Here is a 19,221-nt window from a genome sequence, read left to right as displayed (position 1 = left end):
TTAGCTCTTTCACGAGCCTCGATCTTGTATCCAAAAAAAACAAAAAAACATGCAGGCTCATGGTATACACTCTAGTGTTCTAAATATAGCATTGAGGTCATTTTTCCCCACAAAGCAGGAGTTGGCCTTTTTCAGGCACTGTGGTCCCCTTTTTGAAACAATGTTTTATGGCCGGATGTCCTTCCTGCCGCCAACCCTGTTGGTCGCCTCTTGCGACACAGGGAATTACCAGTGAGCTGGTGCTCAATTTGCCGACCTCAGAAGGATGAACAGGCTGAGTCAATCCCCCTGGCGCTAATTCAGCGATCGACCGGGATTCGAACCCAGGATCCTAGGTATCCCAAGCCAGCACCCTAACTGCTAAGCCAACACCAGGCTCAATTGAAATAAAGTAGTTCCTCGATTATCGACCGACGTCTGCAGTGTATATAATATACAGAGTGAACCAGTGGCTCGACCCAGCTTCGTGCAGGAGGTAACTACTGTGTGCAATACGTTTGTGAAGTCCCACTTGCGGTCTTTGGATTAACCCATAAAGTGCTGGATTTACTGGTTAAGAGCCCAGAAATGGGTTTTTTTGTCATCGGATTTACTCCACCAATTAGAATCAAGCTTTCATAAGTTACCCCGGGTATTATACATTGTAAGAACGGTTATGATTCGTTATTTGTGTTGATGTCAGTTTAAACTCATTTGTATACAATTAGTGGCCAAAACACGCCCATATAATGACCATATTTGGGAGAACACGCCCATATAATGACCATATTTGGGAGAACACGCCCATATAATGACCATATTTGGTATAACACAACCATATAATGACCATATTTGGTATAACAGCCCATATAATGACCATATTTGGTAGAACAGCCCATATAATGTCCATATTTGGTAGAACAGCCCATATAATGATCATATTTGGTAGAACAGCCCATATAATGACCATATTGGTAGAACACGCCCATATAATGACCATATTTGGTAGAACAGCCCATATAATGACCATACTTGGGAGAACACGCCCATATAATGACCATATTTGGGAGAACACGCCCATATAATGATCATATTTGGTAGAACAGCCCATATAATGACCATATTTGGTAGAACACGCCCATATAATGACCATATTTGGTAGAACAGCCCATATAATGACCATACTTGGGAGAACACGCCCATATAATGACCATATTTGGGAGAACACGCCCATATAATGACCATATTTGGTAGAGGAGGCACACACCTCGTTCACCACGAAACTCGTCAAATGCATCACAACAAAAAAACCCAAAACATTGTGGGTCGGTCACGCGAGCACACCTTTCCCGATGTCCTTTCCCTCGGTGTTCTTGAGCAGAAGGTTGCGACCACGAACAACTAACACGGCGTCGCCCTCCCACGTCTTGTGCTTCTTGCGGGAAGCCTTCGTCCACATCGCGCTGTAATATCTCTCGACGGGACAATCCTGCACTTGTTCACCATTATTCGCCTCTGTCACCGGACCCGAAGCCCCTTTAAAACCAGCCTGAACTCCTCCATTGCAAGGATTCCTAAAGCGTACATTTAAACCGCTCTTCCATTTGCAAACATTCTCACGCTCTTCTTCTTCTCCGTTGGTTCTCTTGCCGTCACTATTGATTATTTCTGATTTTCTTTCTCCTGTGTCGTTGCTTTTGATGATGCTGCCTGCTTGTATATTCTCCTTACTCACGCACTCGACCGAATCCACGTCTGTCCTCTGTGGTGGAACGAAACGTGCCTTCTTCGAGACACCTGCCAGCTGACTGGGCGCCGCCGAGCGTCGCATCGTGAGAAAAGAGCGTGAAGTTAACTCGACATTTGTGGTATAATAACGACACGACTGAGGTAAACAATACGAAGCTTCGGTGATTCGAGGAATCGAGGTTGCGGTTAATTTTCCCGCCAAGCCAGCGATTTGTTCACGATAACCAGTCACCATCCTACTTTCAATTCCGCCGTTTTCCGCTCTTTCATATATAACAGCGTTTATATATATGGATATATATAAACATATATATATATAAATGCAAACATATATATATATATCAAAGTATATATGAATAACAAGTACCGACTTTGAAAGGTTTGGCTTCATTTTATTTAGAAATCCTGCAGGCACTGATGTTAACTACACCGTCTAAATCAGTATACATCGTACAAGGACTGGCATGCAAGAACGTCTGATTGGGCAAGAAAACGTGAACGTCCCAACGCTAAAAGCATTGTTACTTTGCATTAAAATCATTGTTACCCTGCATTAAAAGCATTGTTACCCTGCATTAAAAGCATTGTTACCCTGCATTAAAATCATTGTTACCCTGCATTAAAAGCATTGTTACCCTGCATTAAAATCATTGCTACCCTGCATTAAAATCATTGCTACCCTGCATTAAAAGCATTATTACCGTGCATTAAAAGCATTGTTACCCTGCATTAAAATCATTGCTACCCTGCATTAAAATCATTGCTACCCTGCATTAAAAGCATTATTACCGTGCATTAAAATCATTGCTACCCTGCATTCAAATCATTGCTACCCTGCATTAAAAGCATTGTTACCCTGCATTAAAATCATTGCTACCCTGCATTAAAATCATTGCTACCCTGCATTAAAAGCATTGTTACCCTGCATTAAAAGCATTGTTACCCTGCATTAAAATCATTGCTACCCTGCATTAAAATCATTGCTACCCTGCATTAAAAGCATTATTACCCTGCATTAAAAGCATTGTTACCCTGCATTAAAAGCATTATTACCCTGCATTAAAAGCATTGTTACCCTGCATTAAAATCATTGCTACCCTGCATTAAAATCATTGCGACCCTGCATTAAAAGCATTATTACCCTGCATTAAAAGCATTGTTACCCTGCATTAAAATCATTGTTACCCTGCATTAAAAGCATTGTTACCCTGCATTAAAATCATTGCTACCCTGCATTAAAATCATTGCTACCCTGCATTAAAATCATTGCTACCCTGCATTAAAAGCATTGTTACCCTGCATTAAAATCATTGCTACCCTGCATTAAAATCATTGCTACCCTGCATTAAAATCATTGCTACCCTGCATTAAAAGCATTATTACCCTGCATTAAAAGCATTGTTACCCTGCATTAAAATCATTGTTACCCTGCATTAAAAGCATTGTTACCCTGCATTAAAATCATTGCTACCCTGCATTAAAAGCATTGTTACCCTGCATTAAAATCATTGCTACCCTGCATTAAAATCATTGCTACCATGCATTAAAAGCATTATTACCCTGCATTAAAAGCATTGTTACCCTGCATTAAAATCATTGCTACCCTGCATTAAAATCATTGCTACCCTGCATTAAAAGCATTATTACCCTGCATTAAAAGCATTATTACCCTGCATTAAAATCATTGCTACCCTGCATTAAAATCATTGCTACCCTGCATTAAAAGCTTTATTACCCTGCATTAAAATCATTGCTACCCTGCATTAAAAGCATTGCTACCCTGCATTAAAAGCATTATTACCCTGCATTAAAATCATTGCTACCCTGCATTAAAATCATTGCTACCCTGCATTAAAATCATTGCTACCCTGCATTAAAATCATTGCTACCCTGCATTAAAAGCATTATTACCCTGCATTAAAAGCAGTATTACCCTGCATTAAAATCATTGCTACCCTGCATTAAAATCATTGCTACCCTGCATTAAAATCATTGCTACCCTGCATTAAAAGCATTGCTACCCTGCATTAAAAGCATTATTACCCTGCATTAAAATCATTCCTACCCTGCATTAAAATCATTGCTACCCTGCATTAAAAGCATTATTACCCTGCATTAAAATCATTGCTACCCTGCATTAAAATCATTGCTACCCTGCATTAAAAGCATTGTTACCCTGCGCTCGCGAAGCGAAAAGCATTGCTACCCTGCATTAAAGCATTGTTACCCTGCGCTCGCGAAGCGAAAAGCATTGCTACCCTGCATTAAAAGCATTGTTACACTGCGCTCACGAAGCGAAAAGCATTGCTACCCTGCATTAAAAGCATTGTTACCCTGCGCTCGCGAAGCGAAAAGCATTGCTACCCTGCATTAAAAGCATTGTTACCCTGCGCTCGCGAAGCGAAAAGCATTGCTACCCTGCATTAAAAGCCTTGTTACCCTGCATTAAAATCATTGCTACCCTGCATTAAAAGCATTATTACCCTGCATTAAAAGCATTGTTACCCTGCATTAAAATCATTGCTACCCTGCATTAAAATCATTGCTACCCTGCATTAAAAGCATTATTACCCTGCATTAAAAGCATTATTACCCTGCATTAAAATCATTGCTACCCTGCATTAAAATCATTGCTACCCTGCATTAAAAGCTTTATTACCCTGCATTAAAATCATTGCTACCCTGCATTAAAAGCATTGCTACCCTGCATTAAAAGCTTTATTACCCTGCATTAAAATCATTGCTACCCTGCATTAAAATCATTGCTACCCTGCATTAAAAGCTTTATTACCCTGCATTAAAATCATTGCTACCCTGCATTAAAAGCATTGCTACCCTGCATTAAAAGCTTTATTACCCTGCATTAAAATCATTGCTACCCTGCATTAAAAGCATTATTACCCTGCATTAAAAGCATTATTACCCTGCATTAAAATCATTGCTACCCTGCATTAAAATCATTGCTACCCTGCATTAAAAGCTTTATTACCCTGCATTAAAATCATTGCTACCCTGCATTAAAAGCATTGCTACCCTGCATTAAAAGCATTGTTACCCTGCATTAAAATCATTGCTACCCTGCATTAAAATCATTGCTACCCTGCATTAAAATCATTGCTACCCTGCATTAAAAGCTTTATTACCCTGCATTAAAATCATTGCTACCCTGCATTAAAAGCATTGCTACCCTGCATTAAAAGCATTGTTACCCTGCATTAAAATCATTGCTACCCTGCATTAAAAGCATTGTTACCCTGCATTAAAATCATTGTTACCCTGCATTAAAATCATTGCTACCCTGCATTAAAATCATTGCTACCCTGCATTAAAAGCATTGTTACCCTGCATTAAAAGCATTGCTACCCTGCATTAAAAGCATTATTACCCTGCATTAAAATCATTGCTACCCTGCATTAAAATCATTGCTACCCTGCATTAAAATCATTGCTACCCTGCATTAAAATCATTGCTACCCTGCATTAAAAGCATTATTACCCTGCATTAAAAGCATTATTACCCTGCATTAAAATCATTGCTACCCTGCATTAAAATCATTGCTACCCTGCATTAAAATCATTGCTACCCTGCATTAAAAGCATTGCTACCCTGCATTAAAAGCATTATTACCCTGCATTAAAATCATTCCTACCCTGCATTAAAATCATTGCTACCCTGCATTAAAAGCATTATTACCCGGCATTAAAATCATTGCTACCCTGCATTAAAATCATTGCTACCCTGCATTAAAAGCATTGTTACCCTGCGCTCGCGAAGCGAAAAGCATTGCTACCCTGCATTAAAAGCATTGTTACCCTGCGCTCGCGAAGCGAAAAGCATTGCTACCCTGCATTAAAAGCATTGTTACACTGCGCTCGCGAAGCGAAAAGCATTGCTACCCTGCATTAAAAGCATTGTTACCCTGCGCTCGCGAAGCGAAAAGCATTGCTACCCTGCATTAAAAGCATTGTTACCCTGCGCTCGCGAAGCGAAAAGCATTGCTACCCTGCATTAAAAGCCTTGTTACCCTGCGCTCGCGAAGCGAAAAGCATTGCTACCCTGCATTAAAAGCATTGTTACCCTGCGCTCGCGAAGCGAAAAGCATTGCTACCCTGCATTAAAAGCCTTGTTACCCTGCGCTCGCAAAGCGAAAAGCATTGCTACCCTGCATTAAAAGCATTGTTACCCTGCGCTCGCGAAGCGAAAAGCATTGCTACCCTACATTAAAGCATTGTTACCCTGCGCTCGCGAAGCGAAAAGCATTGCTACCCTGCATTAAAAGCATTGTTACCCTGCGCTCGCGAAGCGAAAAGCATTGCTACCCTGCATTAAAAGCATTGTTACCCTGCGCTCGCGAAGCGAAAAGCATTGCTACCCTGCATTAAAAGCATTGTTACCCTGTGCTCGCGAAGCGAAAAGCATTGCTACCCTGCATTAAAAGCATTGTTACCCTGCGCTCGCGAAGCGAAAAGCATTGCTACCCTGCATTAAAAGCATTGTTACCCTGCGCTCGCGAAGCGAAAAGCATTGCTACCCTGCATTAAAAGCGTTGTTACCCTGCGCTCGCGAAGCGAAAAGCATTGCTACCCTGCATTAAAAGCGTTGTTACCCTGCGCTCGCGAAGCGAAAAGCATTGTTACCCTGCATTAAAAGCATTGTTACCCTGCGCTCGCGAAGCGAAAAGCATTGCTACCCTGCATTAAAAGCATTATTACCCTGCATTAAAAGCATTGTTACCCTGCGCTCGCGAAGCGAAAAGCATTGTTACCCTGCATTAAAAGCATTATTACCCTGCATTAAAAGCATTGTTACCCTGCGCTCGCGAAGCGAAAAGCATTGCTACCCTGCATTAAAAGCATTATTACCCTGCATTAAAAGCATTGTTACCCTGCGCTCGCGAAGCGAAAAGCATTGCTACCCTGCATTAAAAGCATTATTACCCTGCATTAAAAGCATTGTTACCCTGCATTAAAAGCATTGTTACCCTGCGCTCGCGAAGCGAAAAGCATTGCTACCCTGCATTAAAAGCATTGTTACCCTGCGCTCGCGAAGCGAAAAGCATTGCTACCCTGCATTAAAAGCATTATTACCCTGCATTAAAAGCATTGTTACCCTGCGCTCGCGAAGCGAAAAGCATTGTTACCCTGCGCTCGCGAAGCGAAAAGCAAAAGCATTCGGTGGCGAACGTACGTGTGTGCATTTTTTTAAATTCACTGGAATATAAGACCCGTCGATTCGCTGGCGGAAATACCAATCTTTGCTGCGATGGATAATCTATAGGAGTAGAGGGGCTGAAAAAAAAAGAATTCCTGGGAGATCCAGCTCTCCGTGCAGGGATAACCAACGTCACATGTTGGCATTGGCAGTTTTGACACGAGGGTTCAATATACCCCTCCAAAAAAATGTAAACCTTTTTGGGGGGGGGGGGGGGGGATCACAAACACTCCCGGGAGTTACCCGTGTCTACATGTCTAATAGGGGACAAAACTTTCAGGGTCGGAGTGACACCTATGCAGAATGCATTTTATGATAATTATGACGTCATAGGTCACGTGGTATGGCAGCCATCTTGGATTAAACGCAAGTAATTAAAAAATTATTTCTCGGAAACTGCTAAATGGAAAAATTTGAAACTTGGCACATTCACAAGTACTTCCAATGGGGAGCAAAAGCATGATAATGATGACATCATAGGTGAAGTGGTATACCAGCCAAAAATGATTTAATCGAATTCCTTATCCTAAAAATCTGAAATTGCATGCACATGATCTATGACCCATTTGTATTGAAATATTAAATTTATGACATTATAGGTCACATGGTTTGGCAGCCATATTGGATTTAACCTAAAACCTTTGAAAAACATCTTCTCCCAAACCACCAAATCGATTGACTCGAAACTTTACATGTGTCATTGACTTGGTATGGCGATTAAAAGATCATCATGAAAACATCATTGGTCACATGGTGTGGCAGCCATATTGGATTGAAGGAAAATGTTAAACAATTATTTCTCAGAAACAGCTTGCCCTATCGAGGCGAAATTTCACAAATATCGTCTGACATAATTGTTGCATATAGTTTTTAAATGATGACATCGTCGGTCACATGGTTTGGCAGCCATCTTGGATAGAAAAACGAACCTTATCTGATCAACACGAAACCTCACAAACGTGATCCCCAACCCATACATATGCAGGGTGTACATTTTTAAGGTCATATCTCACGTGGTTGGCAGCCATATTAGCTTGAAAGGCAATATTTTTTAAAATCACTTTTCTGAAACCGCTTCATCAATCGATGTGAAACCTGTCATGGCTGGTGAAAATGTGATACTTGAAAACAGCTGAAGGGATTTAATTCAAACTTGTTTCTGTTTAGGACAGCGAACGAGGGCATCTACCCATTGTCATGTGGGACTATGCGGAGGAATATTGTCAACACAGTCGCATTGCTCTGGTTCATAATTATGACGTCATAGCTCATGGTCATAGGTCACGTGGTATGGACACCATCTCAGAAAACCTTTACACCTCTGTATCTCCGAAACCGCCACATGCATTATCGTAATAAAGCTATGGGGAAATTTGATGACAATAGTTCAAATGTTTAAAAAAAGAAGTTACCACTCGGAGTGGATAGAGACACCACACACACACACACACACACACACACACACACACACACACACACACACACACACACACACACACACATTGATTACAATGCCTCGTCTCCTGCTGCACAGCGGACGGGCGAATCAGCTTGTTCTTGTCACCGAACCAACTCATCCACCGAGTTTTGTAATAATCCGTCCATAACTTTTTTGGGACATCATGTTATATATCGGTTTTAGCCATACCACTCAATGCTGAAGAATTACTTTCACCTTTCACATGCAGCACAGGACTGCAGGGAGCATCATTTTTTGAGGGCGCTGCTGTGCCGCTGATGCATTGCCCCCATTACCTGGAAGCTGGCACTCATTTTGCCGACCTCGAAAAGACGACAGGTTGAGTCAGCCCCACCTGATGTTAATTCAAAGGCACGACCGGGATTCGAACTGAACACACTTCGGTCCCAAGCCAGAAACATCAACCGTTCCGCCAAAACCAGGCTTTGGCCCTTTATTTATTTATTTTTGCCAAAATCAAATCAATTCGTCCTTATCACACACCCAACCTGTCCACCAAGTTCATGACACACCTAAACTATCCACCAAGTTTGTTACACACCCAACCTGTCCACCAAGTTGATGACTTCCCTAAACTATCCACCAAGTTTGTTACACACCCAACCTGTCCACCAAGTTGATGACACACCTAAACTATCCACCAAGTTTGTTACACACCCAACCTGTCCACCAAGTTCATGACACACCTAAACTATCCACCAAGTTTGTCACACACCCAACCTGTCCACCAAGTTCATGACACACCTAAACTATCCACCAAGTTTGTTACACACCCAACCTGTCCACCAAGTTGATGACTTCCCTAAACTGTCCACCAAGTTTGTCACACACCCAACCTGTCCACCAAGTCGATGACACACCTAAACTGTCCACCAAGTTTGTCACACACCCAACCTGTCCACCAAGTTCATGACACACCTAAACTATCCACCAAGTTTGTTACACACCCAACCTGTCCACCAAGTTGATGAGTTCCCTAAACTGTCCACCAAGTTTGTCACACACCCAACCTGTCCACCAAGTTGATGACTTCCCTAAACTGTCCACCACGTTTGCCACACACCCAACCTGTCCACCAAGTCGATGACACACCTAAACTGTCCACCAAGTTTGTCACACACTGAAGCTGTCGACCAAGTTCATGACACCCCTAAACTGTCCACCAAGTTTGGCATAAGTTTGTCACACACCCAACCTGTCCACCAAGTTGATGACACACCTAAACTGTCCACCACGTTTGTCACACACCCAACCTGTCCACCAAGTCGATGACACACCTAAACTATCCACCAAGTTTGTCACACACCCAACCTGTCCACCAAGTCGATGACACACCTAAACTATCCACCAAGTTTGTCACACACCCAACCTGTCCACCAAGTCAATGACACCCCTAAACTATCCACCAAGTTTGTCACACACCCAACCTGTCCACCAAGTTGATGACTCCCCGAAACTGTCCACCACGTTTGTCACACACCCAACCTGTCCACCAAGTTGATGACTCCCCGAAACTGTCCACCAAGTTTGTCACACACCCAACCTGTCCACCAAGTTTATCACACACCAACCCATCACGAAATTTCATCCAAATCCGTCCACAACTTTTCGAGATATCCTGTTCACAGTTAAACAAACAGACGGATGAAAACAAAACTTCCATCCACCTGTGGTCGCGGAGTTAATGAACGTTTAACATGAATGTGTTTATCTGTTTTTAGTTTGAATATCGGGGGACAGCGCGAACGCAGTCCCCACTACCACAAATTGTACGGTCGAGTTTCCCACATTTGGGGAAATCGCAAAGGTCAACCCACCCGGAGTGCAATGGGTAGATCTCGCCCTGAGGGCACCACCTGAATGATCAAGGTATCCCTCCCGTCAGGTAAGTATGAATTTTTAATGACAGGGGTTCCCATTTATTACTGCAGCACCGTCTTGCTTTACCGGGGCCGATTCGCTACATCTAAATATTTATTTAAATAGTGAATGTTACACGAACTTTACCAAACAGATCCTAATGGGAGTATTAGGTTCGACATTCTGATTTAGATATTTGGAGAATTTCTCCCTTCGCTGCTGTTTTGAGGGAATTTAAAACGAGTTCACGATTCGAGGCCTTCCAGAGATTCCTTCCTCGCGTGATGACGCCAGTCTAACCGGGACGTCATCACGCCGGTTATTGAATCGTGGTTTTATCCCCCACTTTTTATCCAGTCACAATAATGACAAACGTCGTGGACAGGTTGGGTGTGTGACAAACTTGGTGGATAGGTTGGGTGTGTGATAAACTTGGTGGACAGTTTCGGGTAGTCATCAACTTGGTGGACAGGTTGGGTGTGTGACAAACGTCGTGGACATGTTGGGTGTGTGATAAACTTGGTGGACAGGTTGGGTGTGTGATAAACTTGGTGGACAGGTTGGGTGTGTGATAAACTTGGTGGACAGGTTGGGTGTGTGATAAACTTGGTGGACAGGTTGGGTGTGTGATAAACTTGGTGGACAGGTTGGGTGTGTGATAAACTTGGTGGACAGGTTGGGTGTGTGATAAACTTGGTGGACAGGTTGGGTGTGTGATAAACTTGGTGGACAGGTTGGGTGTGTGATAAACTTGGTGGACAGGTTGGGTGTGTGACAAGGCCCGATCCATTCAATTTTGGTGAAGATCTGGATCAGATAATTTTTGATAGCCATGCCAAGCGCAGGGGTGTGTGTGTGTGTGTGTGTGTGTGTGTGTGTGTGTGTGTCTGGTTTTTTGTTTTTTTGTTATTTCCATATGCGGGTTTCAGAAGGTGGAACGGAGTTCTCCCAGGTATCAAAGTATCCACCTCCGTTTCAGTCAGGGATCATGATTCATGAGAACCAGTTTGGGAAGTTTTCTTGTTCTCAAAGTCCTGTCACAGTACATGGACCAAGCTGTTCAACTTTTTCAGAGTTTTGTTCCAAATTGCTCTTTTCATGATTGTCACTTAACACCGGACTGCGTCCAGTTGTAGATCGTTTGTGCAAATATTCCTGAGGATGGATTTCAAAATACCAATGAGGTTCTTCTTTTTTTATTTCTGTTGCTCCAATTATCACTGGTGCAATTTCGACGCTCTTCAGCCAATCGTCTGTTGAGCATTCCACATACTCAGCTCGTCCGACACTCATCGCTCTGTACACCTTGTTGAGTTCCATCAGGCAGTTGCCTTCCTCTCGTCTCGGCAGGTACATTCTCGGGATGCACTGGTTTTTATGCCTACGCCCCCGGAGGTGGCCGGAGGCATTTTGTTTTCGGGTTTCTGTCCGTCCATCCGTACTGACTAATAGTATAGCTCACCATCACTGTTTCATCCGAATCTGTAAATTTTTGAAAATTAACTAATTAATCGATTAATTGATGAATCAATAAACCAAAAATATTCTTTAAAGCCAAATGACTTGGTTAATGTCATGTCCAAATATCAGCTTCTTAGCTCAAAATGTGCCTGAGATATTGCCCAGATGAGTCAGGAAATAAATAAGTACTTAATACAGGGTCCGTCAGGGAGGTGTGACGATTTTCAGAAAACTTGTACACAGTTATTTTTCGTCGAATTTCAATTTTTATTTTTTTTAAAGACTACATATATAATGCCATGTCATACACTGTAACAAAGACATTTAAAAAATGTAATTCATGTTTGAAAAATGACATAATCTAAATGGCGGCCGTTCTTGTCCAAGCATTCTTGCAGACGCGCAGAAAAGTTCCAGCATTTCTCAGCACAGCAGCATCCCTCAGCAGTTCCAGCATTCTTTCTGCGAACGTAAACCGCCGTAAGAAATCATTCTGCTGCAGTTCTTGAACCACCATGATTTTGTACGCGTGATAATGAAGGTCCAAGTGCAAAATTCGACGAACTGATCTGTCTGACATCCGTAGAGCGCGAGCGTGCCGTACAGCTGACCGACGAGGGCTGGCCTCCACAGCTTGTCGAACCCTTTCGATGTTTTCCGGGGTCCTAACGGTTCGATCACCTCCCCGAGCTGCTCCCGGCCTCACAGATCCAGTTGTCCTGAAGTTTTTTACCCACTTCAATATTGTGTTTCGAGACGGAACGGCGCCACGTCGACCAACATTGAAGTGAGTACGAAATCTGCGCTGTGTAAGCACCACCGAACTACCCGTTTGAATAAACGTCTCAACAACAAAGACGCGATGTTCAATCGTCCACAGCTCCATGGCTACTGAAATGGCGCCTTACAACGAGTAACCAACAGCCATCACGCATGCGCTAGACCCCCCACTTGCATTGTTATACCCAATTCAAACATGAATTACATTTTTTAAATGTCTTTGTTACAGTGTATTACATGGCATTATATATGTAGTCTTTAAAAAAAAATAATTGAAATTCGACTAAAAATAACTGTGTACGAGTTTTCTGAAAATCGTCACACCTCCCAGCCGGACCCTGTACAACCACCTTTAGAGGCCATTTTTCCCCACTTAAAGCAGGGGTTAGCCTTTTTCGGGGACCGTGGTTGTTGTTTTTTTTTTGGGTCCCCTTTTTGAAGCAATGTTTTACGGCCGGATGCCCTTCCTGCCGCCAACCCTTTTTGTCGCCTTTAAAAAAAATTTTTTTATGACGAGCAGGGAATTACCAGTGAACTGGTACTCAATTAGCCGACCTCGGAAGGATGACAGGCTGAGTCAACCCCCCTGGCGTTAATTCAGCGATCAACCGGGGTTCGATCCCTGTACATTGGTAATAATTAAGTAATTCATCAATTAATTGATTAATTAAAAAATAAAAAATGCTGTTTTGGCCAAAGCACCTGTTCACTATTGTGTGCAAATTTCAGCTGCCGAACTCAAAGGATGGCTGGGATGTCACCTGGACAAACAAACGAGAGAACCTTGACCTTTGACCTTTGACCAAAAAACATTGATAGCCTCAGTTTTGTCCTTCGGAATCCTCTGTGTAAAGGTTGACAAAGATAGCTGAAAGCGTTCGCAAGTTATCGTGCTCACACACAAAAAAAAAAACAATAAAGGACGTCAGGCGGTCGGTCGCCTGACAGGTATGACGGAAATCGAGAAAATCAAGAATTGATTGATTAATTGCGTAATTAAAATAAACAAATAATAATCGTAAAATAATTCATTTCTCAATCAATTGACATACATATACAACCTAACCACTGTTTCATCCCAATCTGTAACTTTTGAAGATTAAGTAATTAATAAAATAATTAATTGATTAATTGATAAATCAATAAATCAACAGGAAATGCAGTGCATTCAGAAAGTATTCAGACCCCTTCACGTTTTTCACATTTTGTTATGTTGCAGCCTTATGCTGAAATCGTTTAAATTCATTTTTTCCCTCATCAATCTACACTCAATACCCCATAATGACAAAGAGAAAACAGGATTTTAGAAAGTTTTGCAAATTTATTAAAAAGAAAACACTGAAATATCACATTGACATAAGTATTCAGACCCTTTGCTATGACACTTGAAATTTAGCTCAGGTGCCTCCCATTTCTCTTGATCATCTTTGAGATGTTTCTACACCTTGATTGGAGTCCACCTGTGGTAAATTCAATTGATTGGACATGATTTGGAAAGGCACACACCTGTCTATATAAGGTCTCACAGCTGACAATGCATATCAGAGCAAAAACCAAACCATGAGGTCGAAGGAACTGCCTGTAGAGCTCAGAGACAGGATTGTGTCGAGACACAGATCTGGGGAAGCCTACAAAAAAATTTCTGCTGCATTGAAGGTTCCCAAGAGCACAGTGACCTCCATAAAGGACTCTTCCTGGAGCTGGCCGTCCGGCCAAACTGAGCAATCGGGGTAGAAGGGCCTTGGTAAGAGAGGTGACCAAGAACCCGATGGTCACTCTGGCTGAGCTCCAGAGATCCTGTGTGGAGATGGGAGAAACTTCCAGGAGGACAACCATCACTGCAACACTCCACCGATCTGAGCTTTATGGCAGAGTGGCCAGACGGAAGCCTCTCCTCAGTGAAAGACACATGAAAGCCCGCTCAGAGTTAGCAAAAAAGCACCAAAAGGATTCTCAGACTGTGAGAAAGAAGATTCTGTGGTCTGATGAAACCAAGATTGAACTGTTTGGCTCTTGAGAAGATTGAACTGTTTGGCTTACTTATTCTATCACTGTTGAGAAGTCTCTTTTTTAACGGTCTTCATCTTTTTTAGCTAACTGTCTGGACACCTACTGAAACTAGAACGGCACTCGGTAGATCGCATAGTCTCGCCTCGCGCACTCGTCACCATCGTTAACTGAACATGCTACTCTCAAACTCGTCTACCTCCTCTAAAACCTGGCTGTGCCTTGTTAAGTCTGTCTATGGTGTATGGTCCACTTCCATCCCTTCCCTCTCTTTAAATGGCTCCACAGCCGACTCCGCTCGTGAGAAGGCTGAATACCTCAATTATGTGTTTGCTTCCAAATCTTGTGTCCCCAAGCCCTCTCTCTCTTGGTACTCATCCTTCCCTGTGGTATTCAAATGCTCCCCGACTGTGTATTTTGCATCTAAGAAAGTGGAGAAGGTTCTTCCAACCCTCGACTCTGACTCCGCTACTGGACCGGACGGCATCATCTCATGTGTCATAACAAAAGGGGCAATACCCCTGGATGCTCACCTGGTAGAATAAAGCAGTACACTACACCGACGAAAGGCATTTTAAACAGTATCACGGTATTTTAAACCAATTTCAATGGTTGCTGGAAGACAGGGCAGCACGTAGAATCATACCAACGTAATCATGTGGGGGTTTAGACCCCCCCCCCTACCTCCCCCTTGTGTTTTATTATCGTTTGACCTATTACCAAGTATAAACAAGAAAATGTTCTGTTTTTGATTGATTTCTGTATACTCATAATACTTTCATGTTCTTTGGAAACTTGTTATAAAAAGTTATATGCTTTGTAAATCCAGACCCTGATGATATAATCCCTCTGTGAAGACCAACCTATCTTTCCCAGTCCCCCTTAAAGGACTGCGTTATATCACTTTCATGTTTGACATTTTTACGACTTGCTGAACTCCCCCAAAAATCAGGTTTCTAGAAAGTAGTCAACATGTTGTTTGACCCTTAAATGACCTTGGAGACTACTCTGTCTTTCCTTTGTCTCGAGAGCTAAAACCACACCCCAATATTCCCTTTATAAAGTGAAACTCGACCGAATTATTTCAGAGCATCATGTTGGAATCCTGGTCCTTGTGGGCCTCAGTTTTAAGCATTTTGCTTTCCACAAGCTTGTGTGTTTGATGAATCAAATAAATATCTCAGTTGTTCCTCCTCTCAATCATGAGTCTTGAGTCCTAAGTCACGGATCCATCAATCATAATACTTTAACACCTCCCCCCACCCCCCAACCCGACTTCAAATATGTTTTAATGTTGTGAACAAACTTTGCTATATCACGGGTGATGAAGGTTGTGGTCGAGGTACGTCGAAATAGTGTGTGTAGTTTCACAGGAAAAAGCAGGGGGGGGGGGGGTGTACCACCCCCTGTACTTTTAGAGGAGAGAACAAATATATATTTAAGGGAACCCCCCCCTCCCCCTCAACACTCTCCCCCCTCCCCAATAATCGCTTGAGACCCGGATGTATTTTAATGCCATGAACAAATGTTGGTGAACAAACCTGAGTTGTAACATACCAAATATCATTTGTGCCAAGTTTGGTCACAATCCCATCAGTGGTTTCAGAGAAGTTGCAAGTGTTTACGGAATGACGGATGGACGATGCGCCATCGCATAAGCTCCCTGGAACGATGTTCCAGGTGAGCTAAAAAAAATCTACGGGTTTGCAAGTAATTCATATTAATAACACCCGTCTGCTCAAGGGGTTTTTCTTCCTTGAACTAACACCAAGTTAACGTATCTAAATAGGTTATCGTGCCATTTTCATGGGAGCACTCTCTACCAAGAGTAAAAATATTATAAACCACAAACACGTTTGATTACCTTTTGAAACAGTCGCTAATGGTGTTTAACATGAAACTGAAAGGGGGGAAAGCCAGGGTAGGTTCAGTTACCAAAGAGCTAGCGAGCGCTTACCAAGCCAGCCGTTCCTTATCAAGGGTTTCGCATGGAGTGCTTGCTTCTTGAATTCCAAAGCCACGTGGTGAACTCTCTCCACAAAATAAAAAAAGAAGACAAAAACATAACATGAATGTGTTTATCTGTTTTTAGTTTGAATATCGGGGGTTAGCGCGAACGCAGTCCCCCACAACCACAAATTGTACGGTCGAGTTTCCCACATTTGGGGAAATCGCAAAGGTCAACCCACCCAGAGTGCAATGGGTAGATCTCGCCCTGAGGGCACCACCTGAATGATCAATGTGTCCCTCCCGTCAGGTAAGTATAAATTTTTAATGACAGGCCTTTTATTACTGCAGCACCGTCTTGCTTTACCGGGGCCGATTCGCTACATCTAAATATTTATTTAAATAGTGAATGTTACCTGAACTTTACCAAACAGATCCTAATGGGAGTATTAGGTTCGACATTCTGATTTAGATATTCGGAGAATTTCTCCCTTCGCTGCTGTTTTGAGGGAATTTAAAACGAGTTTACGATTTGTTGACTTCCAGAGATTCGTTCCTCGCGTGATGACGCCGAGTCAAACTTCATGACGTCATCACGCCGGTTATCGAATCGCGATTTTATCCCTCACTTGTTACCTCATCACAAGAATGTTCGTTCGCGAATGGATTGCTGTGTTTGATTAGATTGAAAAGGTTTCCACGAAGATTAAGGGATTATAATAATTAATTAATCAACAACAACCACAAAGATTTGGGGATTATAACAGACGTGGGAAACAAGGAGAAACTGACGTTTCGGGGGTTGACCCTTCGTCGGGACAAAAGGGCGAGAAAACGTCCAAACGTTCCATACCTCTCCATCCAACGAGACTCTCACCTTCACTGTTTACACGACGTCTCAATTCCGCGTCAACGGAAACATTACGATCTCTCTCGTGAGACTTGAATCTCTCAAATATCCAACGAATTGTGTCCTCCGTTGTTATAATTATTTATTTAAACTGTTATCCAAGGTTAGAGGAAAACACAAGGTTCGGTGCGGAGGGAATAACGAATCTAAAGTGTTAAATAAGGTGGTGTAAAAGACGATGCATCCGCGGAGCTAAATTTCCGCTTCAATGTTTATTTTTCTACAGCTTTCAGAACCATTATTAGCCCTGTTGGACTTAATCCAAAACGGGGGTTTATAGATTGGGTCTCGTCCGTCCCGTCCGTGTGTGTGCGTCCGCAACCATATCTCGGAGATGTTCGGGCTAGTTTTGTTCATACTTGTGTTACGTTTTATCCCCAAACCCCGGTTACGGTGCACCTCAGAGTCTGGAGTGGGAACACGGCAGAAAGCTTTTATTATTTTGCGAATAAACCCTGGTAAAACCACACCAATGCAATTGCAGAACAAAACAAGTAATTGCATTAAGAACTCTCACATACACAATAATAACACTATTAAAAAATGTACAATGAAAATATTGTTGCGGTTTTGAGAACCCACACATATAACATCAATAAGGTTAAAGGTAGCACCCCATAGGTAGGCCACAAGCAACACAGGTCACCATAGGACGTCAGTTATTTCATAGTCTGTGTTTAGGTAAGGCCATTTTCCAATATTTGCATCTGCGTTGCGTCAATCAAATAAGAGTAGGCCCTTCCGTTCATTTTGGCAGCCTCCCTTCCAAGCGACGCCATTAAGCGCGCTCCAGTCTGTGCCACATGGCCCTTCCCAATTTGTTACGCGCCTTTGTCAGCAACGTTCGCAACCTCGCTGGGCTTCCGCTCAAACCAGCCCAGAAACCCACGAGGTAAGGCCCAAAAAGGGGGCGGAGCGCCAGGATGAAGGTGCGGCCACGTCAACCAGCCATCAAGGCGGGGCCAGTAAGCCATAACTAGCCAACCAGGGCTGGAGTGGGATCGCCTGACAGGCGTGGTTTTGGGGCTTCGAGAGCGTTCGCTGGCTTGGCTTATAAAAGCGCGCACGCAAAGCACTTGAATAGGACTGTGCGGAGAGGACTCGCTGGCGCTGATGACAGAGGACTTATGCAGCGGCGCTCGTTGAAGAGGACTTATGCAGCGGCGCTCGTTGAACAGGACTGTGCACAGAAGACTTATCATGGTTGGAAGGACTTGTTGGAAGGTTGGCTTGTGATAAGAACTTACGGAGCAGCGCTAATTACCGAAGACTGAAGCCAAGCAATGGTATTACAAAGGATGTGCTGTGGCAACCCGCTGTACTAAGGGTGAGCGTGCGGCACACATTGCCAAGAACCGCAGTGTGCAGGACATTGGGGAGGGGGCGCTTGGGGCGAGTAAGACCGGTAGCGTGTGTCAAAGCGCTGGTGCACATATTACGTACGCCGATAGCCCAAGTTTACCTTTCCCCATCACGATAATTGTCCGCTCGCGTTACACTACGTGGAGAGCTGCTTGCCGGGTTTTGTCTGCTGGACCGGAGCCGGACTGGAGCCTGGACACCATCGCCAGACCTTCCACCCTACCATCTGCATCCCCGTGTGAGTCTGAAGTCTGAGACCGAATCTGAGAGCGATCGGGCCCGTGTCCAGGGAATAGAATAAGACTGTTAAAGACTGCCCTGTGTACTTTTCCTTCCTCTTTCTTTCTTGTACATTCTTTCGTTTCCTCTTCTTCTTTGTACATTTGTAATAAATTGCCCTGTTCTTTCTGGTTTCTCCTCAATCCGATCGTCCTAGTCTTTTCTACATTGGGTAAACGTGGCACTATTCGGAACC

The 19,221-nt window shown here is 43.1% G+C and overlaps 1 protein-coding gene and 2 non-coding genes across 7 annotated transcripts in view; all 3 read right to left on the bottom strand.

Annotated features, from left to right (window-relative positions):
- Nucleotides 1-1,974, bottom strand: part of RAD54B (RAD54 homolog B) — a 95,637-nt gene extending 93,663 nt beyond the window's left edge. For all 5 annotated transcript variants that reach the window (XM_078780535.1, XM_068122877.2, XM_068122863.2 and 2 more), the window contains exon 1: nt 1,324-1,974. In XM_078780535.1, the coding sequence (XP_078636661.1) occupies nt 1,324-1,963 (640 nt within the window). In that variant the 5' untranslated portion in view covers nt 1,964-1,974. The remainder of the gene's footprint in view (nt 1-1,323) is intronic.
- Nucleotides 1,975-10,150: 8,176 nt separating this feature from the next.
- Nucleotides 10,151-10,312, bottom strand: LOC137420176 (U1 spliceosomal RNA). The gene has a single exon (XR_010983147.2). It is a non-coding gene; the product is annotated as a U1 spliceosomal RNA (small nuclear RNA).
- A 6,316-nt stretch (nt 10,313-16,628) lies between these two features.
- LOC137420174 (U1 spliceosomal RNA) lies at nt 16,629-16,792 on the bottom strand. The gene has a single exon (XR_010983145.1). It is a non-coding gene; the product is annotated as a U1 spliceosomal RNA (small nuclear RNA).
- Nucleotides 16,793-19,221: the final 2,429 nt, after the last annotated feature.

This window comes from Myxine glutinosa, chromosome 1 (genome assembly GCF_964187855.1).
Source record: "Myxine glutinosa chromosome 1, kmMyxGlut1.1, whole genome shotgun sequence".
NCBI classification, from domain to species: domain Eukaryota; kingdom Metazoa; phylum Chordata; class Myxini; order Myxiniformes; family Myxinidae; genus Myxine; species Myxine glutinosa.
The sequence above is the reverse complement of the archived record's forward strand: the minus strand, read 5'-3'. Positions and strand labels throughout refer to the sequence as shown.